We start from the raw sequence: 25,213 nt of genomic DNA on the forward strand, positions 1-25,213 counted from the left end.
GTGGAGTTTGCATGTTCTCCCCCCCGTGCATGCGTGGGTTTTCTCCGGGTACTCCGGTATCCTCCCACATTCCAAAAAACATGCTAGGTTAATTAGCGACTCCAAATTGTCCATAGGTATGAATATGAGTGTGAATGGTTGTTTGTCTATATGTGCCCTGTGATTGGCTGGCCACCAGTGCAGGGTGTACCCCGCCTCTCCCCCATAGACAGCTGGGATAGGCTCCAGCATCCCCCGCGACCCTTGTGAGGAAAAAGCGGTAGAAAATGAATAATGTTTACTTTACTTGAAAATTGGTTGCATCTCCTTAAATGCTTTCACTTCCTCTTAGTGGGTTTTTGCAGAAAAGGCTTGAATAAAAAAAACACTTGAATAAAAGCTGTGGGTACACCGCTGCTAGATTTAACGTGTACAGTGCATCCGGAAAGTATTCACAGCGCTTCACTTTTTCTACATTTTGTCATGTTACAGCCTCATTCCAAATTGTATTAAATTAATCTCTTACCTCAAAATTCTACACAAAATACTCCATTATGACAATGTGAAAAAAGGTTTTTTTGACATGTTTTGAATTTATTAAAAATAGAAAACAAAAAAATCACATTTACATAAGTATTCACAGCCTTTGCCATGAAGCTCAAAATTGAACTCAGGTGCATCTTTTTTCCACTGATCATCCTTGAGATCTTTCTACAGCTTAATTGGAGTCCACCTGCAGTAAATTCAGTTGATTGGACATGATTTGGAAATATAATAACTGTCTATATAAGGTCCCACAGTTGACTGTGCATGTCAGAGCACAAACACCAAGCATGAAGTCAAAAGAACTGTCTGTAGACCTGCGAGACAGGATTGTCTTGAGGCACAAATCTGGGGAAGGATACAGAAACATTTCTGCTGCTTTGAAGGTCCCAATGAGCACAGTGGCCTCCATTATTCGTTAACGGAAGACGTTTGGAACCACCAGGACTCTTCCTAGAGGTGGCCGGCCTTCTAAACTGAGCGATCGGGGAAGAAGGGCCTTAGTCAGGGAGGTGACCAAGGCCCCGATGGTCACTCTGTCAGAGCTCCAGCGTTCCTCTGTGGAGAGAGGAGAGCCTTCCAGAAGGACAACCATCTCTGCAGCAATCCACCAATCAGGCCTGTATGGTAGAGTGGCCAGACGAAAGCCATCAGATCAGAGAATTTTGTTTCTCATGGTCTGAGAGTCATTCAGGTGCTTTTTGGCAAATTCCAGACGGGCTGCCATGTTCCTTTTACTAAGGAGTGGCTTTCGTCTGGCCACTCTACCATACAGCCCTGATTGGTGGATTGCTGCAGAGATGGTTGTCCTTCTGGAAGGCTCTCCTCTCTCCACAGAGAAACGCTGGACGCTTTGGTGGTTCCAAACGTCTTCCATTTACGAATAATGGAGGCCACTGTGCTCATTGGGACCTTCAAAGCAGCAGAAATGTTTCTGTATCCTTCCCCAGATTTGTGCCTCAAGACAATCCTGTCTCGCAGGTCTACAGACAGTTCTTTTGACTTCATGCTTGGTGTTTGTGCTCTGACATGCACAGTCAACTGTGGGACCTTTATATAGACAGTTATTATATTTCCAAATCATGTCCAATCAACTGAATTTACTGCAGGTGGACTCCAATTAAGCTGTAGAAAGATCTCAAGGATGATCAGTGGAAAAAAGATGCACCTGAGCTAAATTTTGAGCTTCATGGCAAAGGCTGTGAATACTTATGTAAATGTGATTTTTTTGTTTTCTATTTTTAATAAATTCAAAACATGTCAAAAAAACTTTTTTTACATTGTCATAATGGAGTATTTTGTGTAGAATTTTGAGGTAAGAGATTCATTTAATTCAGTTTGGAATGAGGCTGTAACATGACAAAATGTAGAAAAAGTGAAGCGCTGTGAATACTTTCCGGATGCACTGTATGTGCAAATTCAGCAGAAAATCTGACAATTCCAATGGAGGAGGATATTTTATTTTCATAAATGACAAAACATCTGATTTACTTTATCATCACAGTGCAAAATGATGCAATTAATGTGAAAAATGCAATGTTTCTATTCAGAATGTCACATTTTAGGTTTGAGTCTCTCAAGAATGTAAATAACTTCAGCCACCAAGTACAGTACTTGACTTTTGGACAAAATAATAAGGATGCTTGATTGCACTTGACAAGCAATACAGTACTAAACACAATGGTACCAAAACAATATAGTAATGTAATAATCCAGTGTATTGTTCACCCGAGTCATGTGGGCTCCAGTGCCAAGTCTGGTGAGCTTTTAGGCCTCTCTCCTCTCTGGAAAAATATTAAAGCCGAGCTCCACCAGCGCCCCCAGCAGCATGGTCCAAAGAGGAATGCATACAAAGGTGAGCTTCACTTCAGCTAGCCTCTCTAGCTTAGCGCAGAGGGTCAGGCAGAAGCCCAACTTTAGCAGCATGGCTGCCAGGTACCAGGCGCGCAGACGCAGGTCTGGCGAGCCGTTGCGGGGATCGAAGCCTGGCTTACACCGGCCGGCCATCTTGATGGTGAGCATGAGGAGGAGGATTCCGTCGAAGACCCACACGGGGAGGAAGATGAGGAACCAGTTCCACTGTACCTAAACGAAACGCAATGTTTGTAATGGTAACGGTTTAATTTCATTTGAACATGCATCAGATTACAATTGAATGCATCCCATAATCAGTTCACAGTTCCACATGTCCAAAAGGAGTAGGAAGAAGCAGAGCTTATTAAATCCTACCCCTCCATCTGGTACTTTTACAATCGGTAACTATTACATTTGTTCACTTCCTGCTTTCCTAATATATATTTTTTTATTTTTATAAATTTTTTATAAATTTATAATTTTTATTAATTAATTAATTTTATTTTTGTCATGTACCAAAGTAATGGTAATGGTTTAATTTCATTTGAACATGCATCAGATTACAATTGAATGCATCCCATAATCAGTTCACAGTTCCACATGTCCAAAAGGAGTAGGAAGAAGCAAAGCTTATTAAATCCTACCCCTCCATCTGATACTATTACAATCAGTAACTGTTAACATTTGTTCACTTCCTGCTTTCCATGATACAGTTTAAGGTGTTTTTGTGTTTGTTTGTTTTTTCATGTACCTCGTACTGAAGTACGAGGTGATATGACCATACAATGATATATATAATGGATACCATAGTAACTGTCAATATAGTGATATATATATATATATATATATATATATATATATATATGTAGCACATCATGATTTGTGATTGCAAAAACAACAAATTAGGGGGAATTAGTGAGGCGTACTGGACTGAAGACGCAACTTTTGGAAACATTTACAGTGGTACCTCGGTTAGCGTCCCAAATTTTTGCAAAAATTTTGCTTTGGCTTGCATTTACCCGAGGATAAGCGCCATAGAAAATGGACAGATGGATGCATTTACCTGCATATTGAGCATCACGGCCAAGACAAAAGCTCATTATACTTTTATGTGATCACACAATGAATTGCGGGTTGCGGGCACCATTTTAGGACAACGCCATTTCTTAATATCTGTATTGTATTGTAAAGAGATACATTACATAAACAAATAAGGCCTTTGCCGAGATAAGGGTGCAAGATCTCCATCCTATCCATAGAGGTATTTAAATATGTGTCAGATACGGTGCACACACATCTACCCCGCCCGCTTCAATGCAATGAGGTGTGTTTCTGCTTGTCTTATTTGTTATGGCCCCTAGGGTCCTCTTGAGGGTGCTGTTGTCAGAGGTGATTTGAGCCCCAGCTGCCAACTACTCTCTCCTCCTTCAGCCTGGAGGACATGCTGCATCCTCCCAACTTTGGTTTGGTAGTTTTTGTTGACTTTAGGGTTATATTCCTCAACATGCATACATAATTTCCATGCATGCATACACATACTAATAAGAGTACAGTAAAGATGATTCTGTTGCCGGGATAATACAAATAAAACAAACAAATAAAGCAATTTCAAAACAAAGCAAAGTAAAACAAAGACTACCTTCCCATCCAGTTTGAGGACCAGCATGATGAGGAAGACCAGGGTGAAGACCCAGGTCAACAACACCCTTTGAGCCAAGGACATCTTGTTGACTGAGCAGGGGAGAAGACTAACAGTCTGGACAGAACATAATATATGTTATTACAAAAACGCAGCATTATTGACATTGTAAATGCATCACTTATTAAAGGAGGTAAGCACTTATATTGATACATATTTTGAAGAAAAAGCTACAATGCTAACAGAAGCCATACCCACCAACATATCTTTAATAGCACCGGGTAACATTATAAACTGATGTTAATACGTCAGCTAGCAGAACTAGCTTTGCTTGCGCATTAGCATCAAGCTAACTACTAGGTGCTTCATATAGAACAACGTCGTACTCACGTCAGCGTGCTCCTACATCGTTCACCATCATGTTCGTCCTCCCCGTATGACTTACATCATTTTTGTTTGCGTATTTTCTTTATAATTCAAATGCATGACAGAGGTTTTAGGCAGGCGACCACTGGAGTGAAGGGAGCTAGAATGGGTCCGTTATCTGTCTTTGCCACGCCCACTCTTTTTATCAATTGGTTGCCACGTTTTTGCGTCATTTGCCGTAAGCTCCTTGCTAAGAACGCATAGAATTTTTTTTACCTCCACGCACAGTTCCTTTTTATGTTTTTTAATTAATTTTACAAAAACAACAACCTTATTCTGAATTATGAATCCAATCATATTATTGTTTAATGAGAGGAGCGATATGGGCTTTGCTGAGAGAAGTCCTACCGTACACCAAAATGTCGCGGCGTCTTTTAATGGTGCTTTACGGGTTAGTGAAGTGAAGCTGTGTTTTTATCACAGCGATCCTGAGAGACAGCCAGACAACCTAAAAGGCTTGCAGACGAGCAGCATCTCTTTAACAAACATGGCTGGCTAGATCCCGACTAGATTTAACTCATTTTTAATTTTTTTTTAGCTTGTGAGCGGCCACACCGGGGAAAAGCCGTCAAGAGAGGTGAGACACTGAGGAGTGCTTGTTGGTGTTTTGACCAGGGACAGCTGTATGTGTATGGAAGAGGGGGGGTCTTTGTAGCCGCCGGTAGCCTAGCTGTTAGCTTGGTAGCTAGTAAGCTAGCCTAGTGTGCTAGGTTAAGTGTGTCAGTAAACATTGGCATGGATACCACGTATGTAACATATTTTAACATGTTTTTCAAGGATTACGGTGCTTTTTGTGCACATTCACGATGCAGAATGCCTCTCAAATAGTTGTTTACATTTGTAATTTTCCACTCATGGTACATGTCGTGCATTTTAACATATATGTGCTTTTATTTGCTACGAAGCCGATTTATTGTTCATACAGTAGTTAGTGTAATTTTAACTTGTGGGACGAATAAAGGCATATCCTATCTTATTGTGAGACGAATAAAGGCATAGATTATCTTATCTTACACCCCTCTCCTAAGGTGGTACAGTCAACTAAAATAATGAAAATGAATTCATTCATTTTCTGCCGCTTTTCCTCACGAGGGTCGCTGGAGCCTATCCCAGCTGTCTTCAGGCGAGAGGCGGGGTACACCCTGGACTGCTGGCTAGCTAGCCAGTCACAGGGCACATATAGACAAACAACCATTCACACTCACATTCATACCTATGGACAATTTGGAGTCACCTCCAAATGTAGCATGTTTTTGGAGTACCCGGAGAAAACCCACGCATGCACGAGGAGAACATGCAAACTGTGGAATTGAACCCTGGTTTCCTAGCTGTGAGGTCTGTGCGCTAACCACTTGTCCGCCGTGCCGCCATAATGAAAATTATCCTTTTTAAAGTAATAATGTAGACAATCTTCCTTTCACATTCACTACACATAATAAGCAACACCTCTCGGTCTGCCATGTTTATTTTGGGATATGAAAAGGGCTTTGTGACAACAGGCTAACAAGGTGTAGTCGCTGACAGGTGCCAGGTTAGAGGTGAAATCAGTGCAGCAGCAGGTACTTCCTGGTTTGCTATGAATTCACGTTATTAATGAAGAAATTTAATTGAATATTTGCCTCCAGTGCAGAAATCAGTCAGTCCTTGCTGTGTTAATTTTACATTTGCATACCTGCGTCTTTGTTCAAATCCGATATTCCTCCACAGTCGGCTACATGACCTCGGCTTGCATCTCAGATGCTGGGCTTGTTGAGCCGACAGCCTTCCCCGCAGAGCCGGTTACATCACTTGCTGCATTGTCATTACATCACACGCTCTCTTGCTGCTTTGTGTCACAGTGGCAGATATTAAAAAGTTTGAATGGGTGCAAAGAGCCACAGAAGCGTCTTTGGTGTCGGCCTGATTTAGCTTCATGCAAGATGACGTAGAGCTCATTAGTACGGTTGCGGTGCATGTGCAAGTATGAGGAAGCTGTTTTAAAAAAAAAAAAAAGTGTGATGGACAGCACAATGAGTTCAGTTCCCACCTAGAGAGGATGTCGAACACAAGCTCTACTATCGGAAAGTCTTGACCCTGTGTGGTGGACCCTGTGTTTTGCCCTGCATAGTTTGGCAGCATCCTTCTTTTTCCGACGGGTGTCCTACAGCCAAGAGATGTAACATGCACCCGTCATGAAATATAGAGCAGCCACACTGAGAGACGAGAGAGCTCCAGTTGCACCTGAATTCATGTTTATACTAAAAGTATCATCTCGGAATGATGTCTTTTAATGTTTAACGAGCTCCACCATTGCAACATCCAGTATGGGAGTGTCGCATTCAAATGCCAAGCACCTGCATAATAACCAATTATGTATGGCATCAATGATATGAAAATGAATGCCACCTCACCTCACTCAACATTCTCGCCACAATGTTGAGTGTTTTTGAAAAACCCAACACAGCCTCAGCTACATTGGAGAAGATGATATGCTAGTGGGTTTTAATTTCATTTTCATTTCATTTGAACATGCATCAGATTACAATTGAATGCATCACATAATCAATTCACGGTTCCACATGTCCAAAAGGAGTAGGAAGAAGCAAAGCTTATTAAATCCTACCCCTCCATCTGGTACTTTTACAATCAGTAACTGTTACATTTGTTCACTTCCTGCTTTCCTAATTTAATTTATGTATTCAAAATGAATTTAATTATTAGTACCATCTGGTACTTTTACTATCAGTAACTGTTACATTTGTTCACTTCCTGCTTTCCTAATATAGTTTAAGGTTGTTTTAAAAATATATATATATTTTTTGTCCCGTACCGAAGTACGAAGTGATATGACCATCCAATGACATAATGGGTACCATAGTAACCGTCAATATATATATATATATATATATATATATATATATAGCACATCATGACTGGTTGAAGACTCTTCAACCTTGTATTTAGCAAACATCAACTGCTTGTATTGTTTCTTGAATTGGCTCATCGTTGTGCATTGTTTGAGGTCCTTACTCAATCCATTCCATAGTTTGATTCCACATACTGAAATGCTATGGCTTTTTAACGTAGTCCTAGCATATAAGTATTTCAAATGTACTTCTTCCCTGAGATCATATTTCTCCTCTCTTGTAGAGAAGTATTGGATGACATTTTTAGCTAATTGGTTATTTTTAGCCTTATGCATTATTGTAGCTGTTTGAAGAATGAAATATATCAGCAAGTTGAAGTATTTGTGATTTTAGAAATAAGGAGTTAGTATGTTCTCTGTAGGCGGCATTATGAATTATCCTTACTGACCTTTTTTCGCTTATGGGACGAATACAGGCATATCCTATCTTATTGTGGGACGAATAAAGGCATAGATTATCTTATCTTACACCCCTGTCCTAAGGTGGTACAGTCAACTAAAATAATGAAAATTCATTCATTCATTTTCATATCATTCATTATGAATTATCCTTACTGACCTTTTTTGCAGTACATTTAGCGAGTGAAGATTGCTTTTATAGTTCTTACCCCATATTTCCACACATGGGGAATATTACAGTGTCATTGACAGTGTCAAAAATCATCCAAAAAACCTTCCTATATTTAAATATTTACTCAACGTCTTCCACTACCTGCTGACGCTTTTGTAGTTAAACTGGAAAGTTACCGTATGGCCTACGGCAGTCATATTTGGATCCATCCGTATTTGCATCATCACATCACAGTAGCAGTGTGTCCTTTTCCTCTGAGACCAGAGTGCACGTAAGACTCTCCATTCCCTAAATACACACAGTAATCCGCAGTGTATTTTGGGAACACGGAGTGTGTGTGTGTGTGTGTGTGTGGGGGGGGGGGTTTGTTTTCCATGTGAAACGATGATCTGCAGCTAATGCGGCGTTTGAGGCCATATTAGGCAGTTTTGCGTGTGATTTCAGGCGTTAAACCTGTCAGGCTGTTAGAATATGAGACCTATCTAATACCCACTTTGCCCTCCATGATTTTTATATTTTTATTGTCAGGCAGCTACTAAAATTGCTTGTTATTTTAGTTGTCACTTAGGTCAACTGTGGGCAACCTTTAAATATGTTATTAAAAACATAAAACGCATGATACATTTGCAATTTGGAACCAAAAGGTCCCATTTTGTCATGAAAACATTATTGTAGGCACTTTCTAAAGATGGTGGTTTAGACAAATACTGCCCAGACACTCTTCCTGTTGCTATAAATGTCTTTTTTTTTTTCCTCCCTCCTCTTCCGGGACAAAAAGTGTGAGACTAAATGCAGGCATTTCTGCAGTGACTGGACTGAATTTAGACTAGCGTTGTATTACACTCTACCACATTAGCGTTTGTGTGCAGTTTAGCTAGCCAGCAGTTTCAACGCGGTGTATGACATGGAAAATGTTCTCAAACTCTCACATTCTTGACCTACTGAGCTTTGACTCAAGGGCTTTCAGACACAGTCACAATGGTGTCTTTATCACACTCAACCGCTGTATGATGCGAATACACGCTCGTTTTTTCCAGGGCTTGAATGCGTCACTGATGTTTATGATCCACACCGTACTGATTGCAGCATCTTTGCACATGTTTGCTGCTTGGGTTTGTTTTGATTATTTAACAGCTTATTTGTGCAAGACACGAAAATCACACTTCACACCTTTTCATCTGTCAGTGTCTGCACAATAATGCACCACAATGGCCGTGACGCCCACTGCTTGTTATGAAGGGTGGAGCTCGTTGAAACATTCTCTAAGTGTTGTTTACCTGCGTGTGTGTGATTGAATGCCTGATTCACTGCCCCTCTAACCACAAACACGACGAGTGTCAAGGGTTGCAACTGTTTGTGTGCCAGTGTGTGCGTCCCTCCCTCTAGCATTCATTAGTCGCCAGGACACACCTGCCTTCATCGACTCTGTGTGTGTGTGTGTGTGTATGTGTGTGTGTGTTACCATTGGTCGGTCGCTCACATCTTCCCTTCTTCTGCTGTGTCTTCCAGTCTTAAGATGCCCTAGACGGCGAGAGGGGGACATGTAAATGGCTTCCAAAGTAAAAGATGCTGTGGTGTGGTACCAGAAAAAGGTAAGACCATCAGCGCTTTTGTTGCAACACTCTGCTGATGATGATTGTTTTTATATTTATATTGCTTTTTTATTATGAGGGCATGGTTAAAATTATATGAGGACATGTGGGAGTCAAAATTTGGAATTAGGATCTGATGAATTCTCCGTAGTGACATTTTAAGCAAGTCAAATATTAGTTTGCATGCAACTAACATCCATGCAAAGCGGTCCAATAGGAGTCTAAGTACAAAAAAGCAGGCAAGCCGGTGTCACGTGTCATCTTGTTCCGTGGTTTCTGATATCGGATCCTCTGCTGCACTTCCATCGCTGGCCCGACTCACCTTACGTGCCTCGCTGGGGTTGCTGGCCGTGACCCCCCCCCTCCCCACACCCCCATCTGTCTGTATGTCTATCTGTCTGTCGCTCCCTCTGCATCCTGTCTGCATTCAACAGGATTTCCTCGAACAGACCGAAGAAAAGACTTTAAACAGCATTGAGTTGTGCTTTGTATTTACATGTTGCCTTCCGGGTGTCTCACACACCCCCAGTAGTGAGCCAGTAGTGATACCTGCTGAGTCATAAATGGGAGTGTGTGAAGTGTCCTCGGGGTTTCTTTAACTCCCATTTTTTTCTTCTTCTTTATTTCGAACATGAAAAACATCCAAACAAAATCAATACAAATGTTGTAAATGTATGTAAATGTTACACTTAGGGGGGGAAAAAGTGGGCTAATAAATTGACGATAAAAGCACAAATACTGCGGATTTCGGAAAACAACAGATGGAATAATACAGCACTCTACAAGAAGCAATGAAGTCTGTAAAATTAAATAATAATAAAAAAATTCAAAAATTGTTACAACTATAATGATGAAAATGGTAATATGATGATTACAATAATGGTGATAATAATAACAATAATAATGGTAATAATGATAAAGATTATAACAATAATGATAATGATGATAACAATAATAATATTACAATGATAATAATAACAGGGGAAAACAATACTGTGGCATGAACATGATTATATCTTGCAAAAAGGGGTATTGATTTATAAGCTTTTGCTTCAGCCTACTCCTTTTGGGCTTGTGATCAGATAGTTGAATACAAATGTAAATAATGGAAAGTTATATTTTGATTGATATAAGAAATGCACTGTAATATTTCATATATTTGCCCAAATAAAATAAAAAAAAAATAAAATAAAAATATCTATGTATATATAAATGTACACATATTCGAAAGGAAGTGGGAAGATGTCAAGACTTATCTAGTCCCACCCCCTCTAAACACCCAAATTCCAACCTCATCCCAACAAAACATATATTATTCCTTGTCTACACAGAATAAAAACCCCATATCCAACCACCCTCACCCAGCTTAAGGCACCCAACTACGTGCCAAGAGCAACCAGTTCATTATTAGTCATCCTATCGTACATCGTCCAGTACAAAAGAAACCACATTCCACCATAGCGTCACATTCTTAAAACACATGTCATACATCAACTTTATTAAAATTGCTTGATTACGATCAAGTCGTATTAATTCTGCATTGTGTGTTAATATACAGCATTCCTATAATTATAATAATTATGCATCATGTGTTACTATTAGGACTGTCAAATGATAAAAAAAAAAGTATTTAATCACAATTAAGTGCATTTTAGCTAACACAGTGCTAATGACATTAGCACAAGCCCTCAAATAGCTGCTCTCTGCAATGCCTGTCTGGAAGTAGCAGCTTGTAGTAAGTTAGTGTTAGTGTTAGTATTAGTGCCAAGGTACTACAGTGTGTACTTTCTCACTTCTCTCTGACAGTCCACGTATTTTGTGACAACTCATCTCTACAGTAGATACAAAAACTTTAAAAAACTTTTAGTTTTTGTGATAACCTTGCGATACCCCTACTGTACGTCATGGCGTTTGTTTCCAAAAATGGCGTGTGCTTGATGAACAAATGTCGTCTGAGAAATGGCATGCTCTCACCTGGTGGTACTCAAATGTTGGTATAGAGGAAATCGAACTTTCCAGAACTTTCCAGACTTTATTTTTAGAGCTAATTGACACAGGTGATATGTTTGGAATGTACAACTTAATGACTCATTGTTATGACGAATGTTCCTTGTTCTATGGTGCAACTCTTTATGCAGCTAGCATGTGGCTACAAACACACACACATACAGGAATACACACACCCTCCTGAACCTCACTGCACATAGAAACAAGCAAGGGTTAATCTTCCGGTCACAACCATCCGTTTGACCCAAATTCCCTCCAGTTTGTTTTCCTACACTGTGGTTGTAATTAGCGGAGATGGTAAAGGTTTTTGAATTGTTGTCGTCTCTATTAGCGAGTTCGGAGGTGCTAAATACAACCGAGGCATGTGGGACTACACCTACTCTAGTATGTAATCATTAGGTGACTCCAGCGGTGTTTTGTGGTTTTTCTTGCCAGTCAGTGGCAAACCACACACCGAAATATTGCCAGAATATTGCCGAGACAGGAGACAAAAACCTTTTGAGAAATGCGTGTGTTCTAAATAAAGTTAAGGGGTGGGCAAACTGCGGCCCGGGGGCCACATTCGGCCCACCAAGCGTTTGAATCCGGCCCACCAGTTGCTTTCTAAGTATTTCAACTTTTAACATACAAACTGGCAACCTGACTTACAAGTCAGATGTCTTATTTAGTAAAACAACAAAACTGTGAAATTATAAGCATTATAAGCCTGTGTGGGGCTGCACGGTGGTCGAGTGGTTAGCGCGCAGACCTCACAGCTAGAAGACCAGGGTTCAATCCCACCCTCGGCCATCTCTGTGTGGAGTTTGCATGTTCTCCCCGTGCATGTGTGGGTTTTCTAATTGGGAGACTCCAAATTGTCCATAGGTATGAATGTGAGTGTGAATGGTTGTTTGTCTACGTATATGTGCCCTGTGATTGGCTGTCTCGCCCAAAGACAGCTGGGATAGGCGGTCGAAAAATGAATGAATGAATGAATTTTGCCCATCGACCAAAAAAATCCTGAACACGATCCTGTCTATCGTCTCGTCTCATGAGTTGGCTGTCCTGTGACACCCGTACTATTAAGTGGATTGAATATTTTCCCATGGCCTAAACATATTATATCTAACACCCTGGAAGTTTGCATGTTCTCCTCGTGCATGCGTGGGTTTTCTCCGGGTACTCCGGTTTCCTCCCACATTCCAAAAACATGCTAGGTTAATTAGCCACTCCAAATTGTCCATAGGTATGAATGTGAGTGTGAATGGTTGTTTGTCTATATGTGCCCTGTGATTGGCTGGCTGGTGACCAGTCCAGGGTGTACCCCGCCTCTCGCCCGAAGACGGCTGGGATAGGCTCCAGCACCCCCGCGAGGAAAAGCTGTAGAAAATGAATGAATGAATAATTTTGTTAACTCAATGCGGCCCACGAGTCAAAATATTTTCCCACCCCTGTTCTAGAACGTCAGCACTGCAGGAGGAACCAACTGTGGTTGCGAATTAATTTTTTTTTTTTAGCTATTGTTTTTCCAGTGAACAATGCATGCCCGCATTGTTAGCAAGCATGTATTTAATACTCAACCATTGCAGAGAGGCACTGGCTTATGTAACTTTGGTTGGCATAATCCCCCTCCTTCTTACCTCCTTCCGTCGCCATGGTGACCCGCGCACTGTGCCGCAGCGGCACTCCATCCAGGTGGATTCTCTGTGCTGCAGTCAATTGGTGTCTTTATTGGCAGTCTTTACGATGGGGGGGTAATAATATGTGTTGGATGCATCATTTTGTACTGAGGTACCCCCCCCCCAAGCCGCATGTTTGGCATCCTAAGTGTATTCTTGTGATACTGTCGTGTGTGTGATTAGTCCACAGCCATCCTTTGCATCCATCCTTTCACATCTTTGACCTCCTCTTTCGTCCTTCTTCTTCCCCTCATCCATGTTTAATGAAGCCTCATTGCACGTTTCCATTCACACACACACACACACACACACACACACACACACACACACACACACACACCTCCTACAGTGTGGTTGTTGTTTTAATTCCTGTGTTTCAAAAGATATGTTTCTTGTGTAACTTGGCAAGGACCAGTCTTGTTCCCACGGTAACTGCTCTATTGAGACATGTGAGACTGACGTTTGCACGTGTTAGCACTCACACACTTTAGATCCGTGTGTGTGTGTGTGTGTGTGTGTGTGAGATCCTGTCATGTGGCGTTAATCTGACCTCCTAGGCTAGTTTCCCACTTGCAATGTAAATGATAACGTAAATGACAGCAAGTATATAAGTATAACTGACAGATGTCATTTGTGTGTGTAACCTCTGGTGTGTGTTTTGTCTCGCAGATTGGCGCCTACGACCAGCAGATATGGGAGAAGTCTGTGGAGCAGCGAGAAATCAAGGTCCTTTTTAACCTCAATCTTTTGACTGTCATAGCACCACATTTTAATTTCTTTCCATATTCTTTCTCAGTTTTTCTTGACGTTTTGTCTGCACCCTCCCCACCGACATTGTCCAGCTCGTGTTTTTTTTTGTTTGTTTCTTTTTAACCCTTTTCCTTTCTGCCCCATTTCATCTTCTTCACCCATCCTCCCTCTCAATCATCCTTCTCTTCAGTTTATATCGCTGGTGAGTATTTGGCACCCCCTCCCAAGTGTGCACGTGCGCTTGCCCACGGCGTAGACTAGGCCACGATTGGTCCATCTCGTTCTGATCAGCCTGTGTTTTTGTGTATGAATAACGGTGTGACGTGCATCAGTCAATTTATTTTTTGAAATTCTTCCCTTGAAGGTGAAGTCAGCTTTTAAAAATGCAACATGAGGACAGTGAGTGGGACTTTAAAAAAGGGGTGTCCAAATTTTATATAGAAAACTGAAAGGACATTAAAAATGTTAAAAAAAAACGGTCCAGTGTAGGTAAATGAATATATGTTATATAAAGAAAACAATTACAACTATCACGGTCAATTACTTACACACCTGACTGCGGTTGAATTTCCCCGAAGTAGGACTTTTTAGCGCATGGAACACTTGTTTATGACCTTCTGTATATGGTTTTTCATATTATTAGAGCCCTCTAGGCATACAATAACACCCCTACAATCACCTTTACACTCATATTACCCAAAATAGTAAATATATTCAGAGAAAATAAGCCATTTAAGACTCAAATGATCATTTGTGTTTTGATCAATGTCTTCCAGATGTGTAGACAGGATGTGATGTCAGAGATTCAGAGTTGAGTTTTAGCTGCAGTACGGCCACAATAGTACTTCATGTTGTTATTGCGGTTATGATGATGATTAATGTACCTGTTGTGAGATAAATTTGCAGTAATTGTTGACAATGAGGCGGCATGGCGGTTGAGTGGTTAGCGAGCAGACCTCACAGCTAGGAGACCAGGGTTCGATTCCACCCTTGGCCATCTCTGTGTGGAGTTTGCATGTTCTCCCCGTGCATGCGTGGGTTTTCTCCGGGTACTCCGGTTTCCTCCCACATTCCAAAAACATGCTAGGTTAATTGGCGACTCCAAATTGTCCATAGGTATGAATGTGAGTGTGAATGGTTGTTTGTCTATATGTGCCCTGTGATTGGCTGGCCACCAGTCCAGGGTGTACCCCGCCTCTCGCCCGAAGACAGCTGGGATAGGCTCCAGCACCCCTGCGACCCTTGTGAGGAAAAGCGGTAAAAAATGAATGAATGTTGACAGTGATCAGCTCTGGTGTAGGTAATTAGTGACACCTAGTGGTCATAGGCTACAGTTCATCGACACCCTGTATATGTATTCTAGTTCATTTAGTCATAGATGCTTGAAAATGCTTCAATTAAGCCCAAGAATACATAAATACTTAATATGCATATTTTAATATATATTAATATGTTATTTAATTGACCTCGCAACAGCAGTCATTCATTTGTTTGACAAAATGCAATAATGATGTTATGTAACATCTAATGGTATACATTATTTATTGTTAATTTATTGTATTTTGAAGGGGAAAAAAAGGCGTGGTCCAAAATGGCCCCCGTGCTGCACTTTGGACACCCCTGCCATAGCACAATACCATCCGGACAGTCATGTGCTCCTTCCCGGCTATAACATGATTCCACCATGTATGACCAAGCGTGGGAAAGATATGTTTGACATCTTGTTGCAGTCTAAAGTCCCTTTGTGGCTTGTATTTGTGCAAGGAGTGTATATGGAGTACAAACAGCCTCTGAATCTGGCTATTATAAAGATAAGAGGCCATGAATAGCCTGGAGATAAGAGCACATGCAGGCGTGCTCTTTGTAATGTGGTGAACTGGAGTGCCACAGTAAATCACCTTCCGGCCACTACTACCCATTGATCCTATTGTTTAGATGGGCCTGGAGGTCAATAGCACTATGTTCTACAAGCTAGCTAATGTTGACAGTAAATACATAAACTCTTATCCGGCCTTGTAAACATAGGTGATGCATGTGAAATGTGCTCAGTGTGGCTTGGATGTGTGTCACTAAAAAGAACACACGCTCACACACTAATCATGTCGTCATGCGGCAAGTAGAATGCATGCAAGAACATGGCTCCTTTTTTTGCAGCTGCCATATGTAGTGTTGGTAGGAGTTCAACTAGATCCTGTAGAGTACACGGCGTACCACCCAAGTATGTATTTGGGCCCCTGGTTACTCTTTGTGTTCCTCTCACAGGGCCTGAGGAACAAGCCAAAGAAGACCGGACACGTCAAACCAGACCTGATTGATGTGGACCTGGTTAGAGGTAAGAAGATGATATAGCTTTTGGTAATGGTAATGGTTTAATTTCATTTGAACATGCATCAGATTACAATTGAATGCATCCCATAATCAGTTCACAGTTCCACATGTCCAAAAGGAGTAGGAAGAAGCAAAGCTTATTAAATCCTACCCCTCCATCTGGTACTTTTACAGTCAGTAACTGTTACATTTGTTCACTTCCTGTTTTCCTATTTAATTTTTTAATGTATTTTATTAATTTTTATTTATTTTATTTTTTTATTTTTTTATTTATTTTTGTCACGTACCAAAGTAATGGTAATGGTTTAATTTCATTTGAACATGCATCAGATTACAATTGAATGCATCACATAATCAGTTCACAGTTCCAACGGTCACTTCCTGCTTTCCTAATATATCTTTTATTTTTTATGTATTTTATTAAGTTTTATTAATTTATTTTATTTTTGTATTATTTATTTTTGTCACATACTAAAGTAATGGTAATTGTTTAATTTCATTTGAACATGCATCAGATTACAATTGAATGCATCACATAATCAGTTCACAGTTCCACATGTCCAAAAGGAGTAGGAAGAAGCACAGCTTATTAAATCCTACCCCTCCATCTGGTACTTTTACAATTGGTAACTGTTACATTTGTTCACTTCCTGCTTTTCTAATATATATATATATTTTATTTTTTAATGTATTTTTTTATTTTATTTTTGTATTTATTTATTTATTTTTGCCACGTACCAAAGTAATGGTAATGGTTTAATTTCATTTGAACATGCATCAGACTGTTTCATTTGTTCACTTCCTGCTTTCCATAATACAGTTTAAGGTTTTTTTTGTGTGTTTGTTTTTTTTTTTTAAATAATGTACCTCATACCGAAGTACAAGGTGATATGACCATACAATGACATTTTTGTATCCAATCATGATGATTCCGACACTTTTTGTGTTCCTCAACAGGCTCGGCCTTTGCGAAGGCCAAACCAGAGAGTCCATGGACCTCGCTGACACGGAAGGGTATCGTACGCGTTGTCTTCTTCCCCTTCTTCTACCGATGGTGGATCCAGGTCACTTCCAGAGCCATCTTCCTCTTGCTGCTGGCGCTCTACCTGCTTCAAGGTACAGGTCCTTGTTAAACAACTTCATACTTGACACTATATTCATTTCCTGTTCCCCCTCCTTCACAGTGGCGGCGGCCTTCCTCTACGTGAGCGTCCCTCAACCTCATGGCGTACCTGCCACTGAGGTGTTCGGCGCCATCTGGCTGATGCTACTGCTGGGCACCGTGCATTGTCAGATTGTGTCCACCAGGACGCCGAAGCCTGTCTCCGGTGGTGGCGGGAAGAGACGCAGGTACCGTAGCTTAATCCTAATAGTTGTGTTTGTTTGTGTTTTGTGGAATGATGTTTGCACTTTGGGAATGTGTTTGTGTGTTGGTTTGAAGTTTCTCCTCTCTCAGGAAGCATCTTGGGATGACAGAGCCCATTAAAGGGACAGTCCTCATTAGGGTTGCGGGGTATGCTGGAGTCTATCCCAGCTGCCTTTTGAGCGAGAGGCGGGGTACCTCCTGGACTGGTTGTAGACTGGATGTAGACAAAAAGTCAGTTCTCAAATCCCAAATTATTGTCGCCGTTCATCTTCCATTTTAGTCAGTAAAATTGCTTTGATTGTACGAATGAGGCACTGAAAAAAAATTAGGCATATGTCACATAAATAATTTTAGCTTTTTAAATCTGGTATTAGCTTTTCTTTTGATAAAACAACAAACTTTATCATCCTAAAACAGACCAAGACCACTAAGTCTGTCTGTGCTCTGTTCTTGTGAAGGAAGTTGAGGAAAGCCTCTCAGATGGAGGTGCATAGGGAAGGTGACGGCTCTAGCACTACCGATAACACACAAGAGGGGGCGCCACACTCCTACTCAGCCGACGCCACGTACAGCCTGGGCACTCTCTTCCACGATTTCTGGCATGATCTCTGTAAAGCTGGGTGTGTATCTCTCTTCTTTCTTGTCTTTTGGACTTGATGTGTGATGATTCTGGACTCGTTCTTGAGCTTCTGTTGCAAAATCAATTGAAAACACTAAACTGGTAGTGACTGATTTTGCAGAATATACTAATCATCATCAGTCATGTGATCATCATCACACTCGGCTCCTCTTGCAGGTCCAAGAAGTCCAAGCTATCCATCGACAAGTCCACAGAAACTGACAACGGCTATGTGTCGCTCGACGGCCGTGTCACCAACCGCAGCAGCGAAGAGGGTCTCCAACTTCACCATGAGGTCTTCAACCGCCTTGATGAGGTGTGCTGGGCAACCCGTGGTCCGCCATCGCATGCTCACGCTGCCCGTAGCATCACCCGTAATAAAGTCGGCAATCACACACACACACATTCCCATTCTCTTCAGCTACAATCTTCTAATGTGGTGGTCTTTCATACGCAGGGGCCTGCATCTGACGAGGCATCCAGTGAGGAGGACCCCGAGGCCTCTTATATTGCCTTACACAGGGGAGTCGAGAGGCTCAACGCCGACTGCTCGCTACGAAACCGCAAGAGCACACACTACAAGAAACACTACATTGTGGAGGTACGCAAGCAAAGACATTGTGTAATGCTCACATGGAATTTCACAAGAAAAGTAAAAAAACACCAAAAAGGAAAAAATCAGAACTAATTTTACATGAATAGAGTCAAAATATTGAGAAAACAGTTTCAGTCTTAAAAAAAAAAAGTCAGAAAGGGGTGCTAGACCCTACCCCAGGCGGGGTGCACCCTGGACTGGTCGCCAGCCAATCACAGGGCACATATATACAAACAACCATTCACACTCACATTCATTCATTCATTCATTTTCTACCGCTTTTTCCTCACGAGGGTCGCGGGGGGTGCTGGAGCCTATCCCAGTTGTCTTCGGGCGAGAGGCGGGGTACACCCTGGACTGGTCGCCAGCCAATCACAAGGCACATATAGACAAACAACCATTCACACTCACATTCATACCTATGGACAATTTGGAGTCGCTAATTAACCTACCATGTTTTTGGAATGTGGGAGGAAACCGGAGTACCCGGAGAAAACCCACGCATGCACGGGGAGAACATGCAAACTCCACACAGAGATGGCCGAGGGTGGAATTGAACTCTGGTCTCCTAGCTGTGAGGTCTGCGCGCTAAACACTCGATCACCGTGCAGCCATAAATGTTAAAATATTAATTCATTTTCTACCGCTTATCCTCACGAGGGTCGCGGGGGTTGCTGGAGCCTATCCCAGCTGTCTTTGGGTGAGAGGCGGGGTACACCCTGGACTGGTGGCCAGCCAATCACAGGGCACATATAGTCAAACAACCATTCACACTCACATTCATACCTATGGACAATTTGGAGTCGCAATTTGGGAGGAAACCGGAGTACCCGGAGAAAACCCACGCATGCACGGGAAGAACATGTAAACTCCACACAGAGATAGCCGAGGGTGGAATTGAACACGGGTCTCCTAGCTGTGAAACCTGTGTGCTAACCACTTGTGAGAATAAAGCAATGAGCAAAAAGTAGTAGTTTAAATATCAACCCATTCAATTCAATTGACGTATTTATGTTTTTTAAAAAACCCAAACGCTTGCTAGCAAAGACGTATATAAGAATGTAATGTAATCTCTCCTTGACAGTTATTTATGATAAGCATTGCCATTTGTACATCAGCATGTTCGCTCAAAAAAACAGCATGCCATCATGGATACCGAAAGCAGACCAGATAGTAACTCTGACTTTTACATCTCAGGATGTTCCGAAGTCCGGCACCAGCTGTAGCTCCAGGTGCTCCAGCCTGAGGACTCAGGACTCGGAGAGCACTCGCCACGAGTCCGAGACAGAGGACCTGCTGTGGGAGGACTTCCTGCACTGCGCCGAGTGCCGATCATCCTGCACATCAGAGACAGAGGGAGAAGGTGGCGGCGCTCCAATATGTCCTCCTACCAAGAAGGAATACAGGGATGACCCCTTCCATCAGGGCCACACCCCATGGCTACACAGCTCCAATCCAGGCTTGGAGAGGGTGAGCGCCATCGTGTGGGAGGGCAACGAGTGCAAGAAAGCCGACATGTCCGTCCTGGAGATCAGTGGCATGATCATGAACCGAGTGAGTCAACTAAAAGACGGTCAGTGAAGAATTCAGAGAATCCAAGCTGATTGGAATATTTGTGTGCAGGTGAATCTGTACACCCCAGGGATTGGGTATCAGGTGTTCGGGAATCTGGTGTCGGTCATACTGGGACTCACCCCCTTTGCCTACAGGTAGCTTTACATTCCATAAAGACACGTGTGTATTTGTCTTCAACATGGCCTCCATGTGTGTGTAGACTGGCTCAGCACCGCGACTTGGACCAGCTGACCACGCTCTCAGCCAACGAGCTGCTGGCCGCGGCGCTGGGCGGCGGCTCCGGGTCGGATGCCATGGTGGTCACCATGGTAACAGTGAGCTTTGTGGTGCGCGTGTGCCTCATCTGGCTCTTCTTCTTCCTGCTCAGCGTTGCAGAGAGGACCTACAAGCAGGTGACTGTTTCTACATACGTGTGCTTTTTTCAAGTTGTTCGAAATGAATGTTTCATGTGTGTGTGTGTGTGTGTTTGTGTGTGTGTGTGTGTGTGCGCTTCAGAGGCTACTCTTTGCCAAACTGTTTGGTCACCTGACATCAGCCCGTAGAGCCCGGAAGTCCGAAGTTCCTCATTTCCGACTGAAGAAAGTGCAAAACATCAAGATGTGGTTGTCGCTACGCTCCTACCTCAAGGTCAGTGAACCTCTCATCTACGACCTTTAACCCTCGAAGTCTGGGCTAGGATTTAGCGTTCTTACACTACTTTTGCGCTTACCTTTTATGCAAGGTGCTGTCATGTTTCAGTGCTTCTTTACGTTCCTTTATGAACATTATTTACCATAAATCTGATGTTGTGTTGCAGCGTCGGGGTCCTCAGCGCTCTGTGGACGTGATTGTGTCCTCCGCCTTCTTGTTAACGCTCTCTGTGGTCTTCATCTGCTGTGCGCAGGTAAACACACAACATCTACACATGTGATGACGGCCCTCAGTCACTGGAAGAAATAACTTGAATGAATATCAGACATTGATTTTAATAAACAAACCTGGAAATTAAAAATGATGGCAGCCCTAGAAAATATTGGAAGATAATGTGACCTGAGGGACAATCAATCAAGCTGTGCCCTCTAATTAGCATCACACCCTTGTAATCAGGCACCCAGTCACGCTAAACATGGGGCAGAGGAAGCCAGGGAGATCAGAATAGACAAAATATAAAAAAATAATAAACAAGCATGTTAAAGGCGATGCACTTATTATTCAGAAACATACGATCCATGTGGCTGTAGTCAACCTCCCTGGGCAGTTGAAAGAAAATAATGTTAAAGGCGATGCAAATGTTATCGACCAACGTAAGATACATGTGGCTGTAGTTAACCTCCCTGGGCAGCAGAAAGAAAATGATAGACAAGCATGTTAACGGCGATGCGCTTATTATTCAGAAACGTACGATCCATGTGGCTGTAGCCAACCTCCCCGGACAGTAGAATGAAAATGGTAGACAAGCATGTTAAAGGCGATGCACATGTTATTGATCAACGTGAGATCCATGTGGCTGTAGTCAACCTCCCTGGGCTTTAGAAAGAAAATAATAGACAAGCATGTTAACGGCGATGGACTTATTATTCAGAAACGTACGATCCATGTGGCTGTAGTCAACCTCCCTGGGCAGTAGAAAGAAAATGATAGACAAGCATGTTAAAGGCGATGCACATATTATTCAGAAACGTACGATCCATGTGGCTGTAGTCAACCTCCCTGGGCATTAGAAAGAAAATGATAGACAAGCATGTTAACGGCGATGGACTTATTATTGAGAAACGTACGATCCATGTGGCTGTAGTCAACCTCCCTGGGCAGTAGAAAGAAAATGATAGACAAGCATGTTAAAGGCTATACAAATGTTATTGACCAACGTACGGTCCATGTGGCTGTAGTCAACCTCCCTGGTCAGTAGAAAGAAAACGATTGACAAGCATGTTAAAGGCGATGCACATATTCAGAAACATAAGATTCATGTGGCTGTAGTCAACTTCCCTGGGCGTTAAAAAGAAAATAATAGACAAGCATGCACAAGTTATTGATCAGTGTAAGATCCAGGTGGCTGTAGTCAACCTCATGAGTTTCATGAGTATATTTATAGATAATTGTGTGGAAGAACAGTTCAAGACTTCCATAGAATTTGTATTTGTCATAACGTTTTGTCATGTTCCGACCTCGCTGTTGTTCCAGCTGCTACACGTCCACGAAACGTTCCTGGAATGTCACTACAACTGGGAATTAGTCGTCTGGTGTTCCAGCCTGTCCCTCTTCCTGCTCAGGTTTGTCACCTTGGGCTCGGAGACCAGCAAGAAGTACAGCAACACCTCCATCTTGCTCACCGAACAGGTAAACACAACACGGACATGCGGAGTCGTTCGGGTATTCACCACCGCGTCTTGTGTCTCAGATCAACTTATACCTGAAGATGGAGAAGAAGCCCAACAAGAAGGAGGAGCTCACGCTGGTCAACAATGTCTTGAAACTGGCAACCAAACTACTCAAGGTCGGCGTGGACCTCCATCATCTCCAACGGCTTGGATACAAACTAGACATTTATTGTGTGTGTGTGTGTGTGTGTGTGTGTGTGTGTGTAGGAGCTGGACACCCCCTTCAGGCTGTACGGTTTGACCATGAACCCGCTGCTGTACAACATCACCCAGGTTGTCATCCTGTCCGCCGTGTCTGGCGTCATCTCAGACCTGTTAGGGTTTAACTTGAAGGTCAGTGAACGCAACACAAAACACAACCAACATGTATAGATGGTCCCTTCTATGCTAGGACTACGTTTAAAAAGACATAGCATTTCAGTATGTGGAATCAATAATAAAAAATAATAATAAATAAAATAAAAATACAAAATAAATTACTATTTTAAATAATTATAAATTAAAATATAATTATAAATTAATAATTTAATAAATATAAATACATTGTGTACAATAATGTAATAATAACAATATATTAATAATAATAAATATTTAAATTAAATAAAAAAAACGTAAATAATATTAGGAAAGCAGGAAGTGAACAAATGTAACAGTTACTGAGTGTAAAAGTACCAGATGGAGGGGTAGGATTTAATAAGCTTTGCTTTTTCCGGCAAAATTATTCAGTAATTAATTAATTTTGTAATGCTAGGTACCCCCCTAGTAATAAAACTTTTTTCATATATCAATAAATTAATAAATTTATAATGAATAATAAATAAATAGTATATATATATATATATAATATATATGGTCATATCGCCTTGTACTTCGGTACGTGACAAAAAATAAAAAAATATATATATTGGAAAAAATTAAAATTAATAAAAATCAATCAATAAGTACATACATTATATTAGGAAAGCGAACAAATGTAACAGTTACTGATTGTAAAAGTACCAGATGGAGGGGTAGGATTTAATAAGCTTTGCTTCTTCCTACTTCTTTTGGACATGTGGAACTGTGAACTGATTATGTGATGCATTCAATTGTAATCTGATGCATGTTCAAATGAAATTCAACCATTACCATTACCATATGACCGCATATATGTGTGTATGTGTGTGTGCAGCTGTGGAAGATCAAGTCGTGACAGGAAGTTGGCGACTCACTCACTGACTCGGCAAGCGACTGAAGAAGACGTATCATCACTTTGTGCAATTGACAAGCTATTTAGCCGCTCAGTGTTTCAACGTTTTATTTAAATGTTCTATTTATGATGTCACTCCGCGCACGCCGCGTACGGACTTCTGTTTTTTTTTGGTTTGCTTTTGGTCAGCACAGTCCCGTGTGCTGTGTTCACAGGCGCTTTTATGCTCGTGTTTCATTGGAGTTCTTTATTTATGCATTCTGGTTTTTTTTGTTTGTTTGTTTTTTTTAATAATAATGTTAAGCTTCAAGACGTTACAGAGAAATATTTGGTACGGTCGCTTCAATGATTAGGCCACTCCTCCTGTCAGCTGACCTGTCATACACGGCTTTTAAAGGGCCAGACTGACAGACAATAAATATTGATGACATTGATACAAATTTCAAGCTTGTCTTAAAAAAAAAAAACTACAAACAGGGAATTGAAATAACTTAAACACCAATGAGGTATTTTTTTAAAATATAATTGTACTTTTATTTTGTATTATTTATTTAGCTGCCCTGTTTGAGTCGCTGATTTTATTACATGTTCCAAACCAATCAGACGTCATCAGACGTGTCTTTAAGAATGTCAGCAATAGTCGAATATTCATTAAGAACAAGCTTGTTTTTTGTTGTTTTTTTATTTTATTTTTTTAACTTTTCAGTATTAAGTTGTCACATCTGACTCGACTTTTGTCAATTCAAAACCATGCACTTTAAATCCACAAAACGTACAGTGAAGTCATATTTGCATCAGTCCAATCACATTTTGGCATATTCATCATGTTTGTGTCTGAAGGAAAGACCAAAGTGCTTACTTTTATTGCTCCTTTGTTTTTCTCTCTTCTGCTAAAAGAATGTATTTTCAGCTTTCAGTTGTCGTTTTGCTGTACTTTTCCATAATTTGTGCTTTTTGTTTTTTTGGTCTCTTTATTTCAATATGTTGACAATTTTGTCCCGCAACTTTTGGGAGAAAAAGGCATGTTTTATTGTCATTTTTTTTTTAATGGAACAAAGAAGTGTGACTAATTTAAGACTTTTTGAGAGCAAACTGGTCTGTTGACACCTCTACGTTTTTTATAATAAAATCAAAAGCTGGATGATAAGATTGGCTGTTGTCTTTTTAAAGATAAACACACAATCAATTGGGATGGTGTATTATAACACAATGGCTGCACGGTGGAGTGGTTAGCATGCAGACCTCACAGCTAGGACA

At 41.3% G+C, this 25,213-nt stretch overlaps 2 protein-coding genes across 4 annotated transcripts; one reads left to right on the forward strand and one right to left on the reverse strand.

The window, feature by feature from the left end:
- Nucleotides 1-1,966: 1,966 nt before the first annotated feature.
- Nucleotides 1,967-4,579, reverse strand: LOC131131934 (transmembrane protein 60-like). The gene is made up of 3 exons (XM_058077002.2): nucleotides 4,406-4,579; nucleotides 4,016-4,132; nucleotides 1,967-2,607 (listed from the first exon to the last, which is right to left on the reverse strand). Exons 2-3 carry the CDS (start codon nucleotides 4,097-4,099, stop codon nucleotides 2,290-2,292), a joined length of 402 nt encoding a protein of 133 aa, XP_057932985.1. The 5' UTR covers nucleotides 4,100-4,132; nucleotides 4,406-4,579; the 3' UTR covers nucleotides 1,967-2,289.
- Nucleotides 4,580-4,849: 270 nt separating this feature from the next.
- On the forward strand, nucleotides 4,850-25,103 carry LOC131131931 (protein PHTF2). 3 transcript variants are annotated; one of them, XM_058076999.2, is made up of 19 exons: nucleotides 4,850-5,018; nucleotides 9,427-9,509; nucleotides 13,844-13,900; nucleotides 14,115-14,126; nucleotides 16,187-16,256; nucleotides 17,210-17,368; nucleotides 17,437-17,602; nucleotides 18,077-18,238; nucleotides 18,415-18,619; nucleotides 18,695-18,838; nucleotides 20,030-20,386; nucleotides 20,456-20,541; nucleotides 20,607-20,799; nucleotides 20,903-21,034; nucleotides 21,204-21,290; nucleotides 22,571-22,726; nucleotides 22,788-22,883; nucleotides 22,975-23,100; nucleotides 23,939-25,103. In XM_058076999.2, the coding sequence occupies exons 2-19, from the start codon at nucleotides 9,465-9,467 to the stop codon at nucleotides 23,957-23,959; spliced, it is 2,274 nt and encodes a 757-aa protein (XP_057932982.2). In that variant the 5' UTR covers nucleotides 4,850-5,018; nucleotides 9,427-9,464; the 3' UTR covers nucleotides 23,960-25,103. The 3 variants fall into 3 exon arrangements, with proteins under 3 accessions (XP_057932982.2, XP_078655517.1, XP_057932983.2); XM_078799391.1 differs by having other exon boundaries at nucleotides 18,415-18,838; XM_058077000.2 differs by lacking the exon at nucleotides 14,115-14,126.
- Nucleotides 25,104-25,213: the final 110 nt, after the last annotated feature.

Source organism: Doryrhamphus excisus, linkage group LG2 (assembly GCF_037039965.1).
Source record: "Doryrhamphus excisus strain RoL-2023G ecotype Guam linkage group LG2, RoL_Dexc_Guam_v1.1, whole genome shotgun sequence".
In the NCBI taxonomy this organism is placed as follows: Eukaryota; Metazoa; Chordata; class Actinopteri; order Syngnathiformes; family Syngnathidae; genus Doryrhamphus; species Doryrhamphus excisus.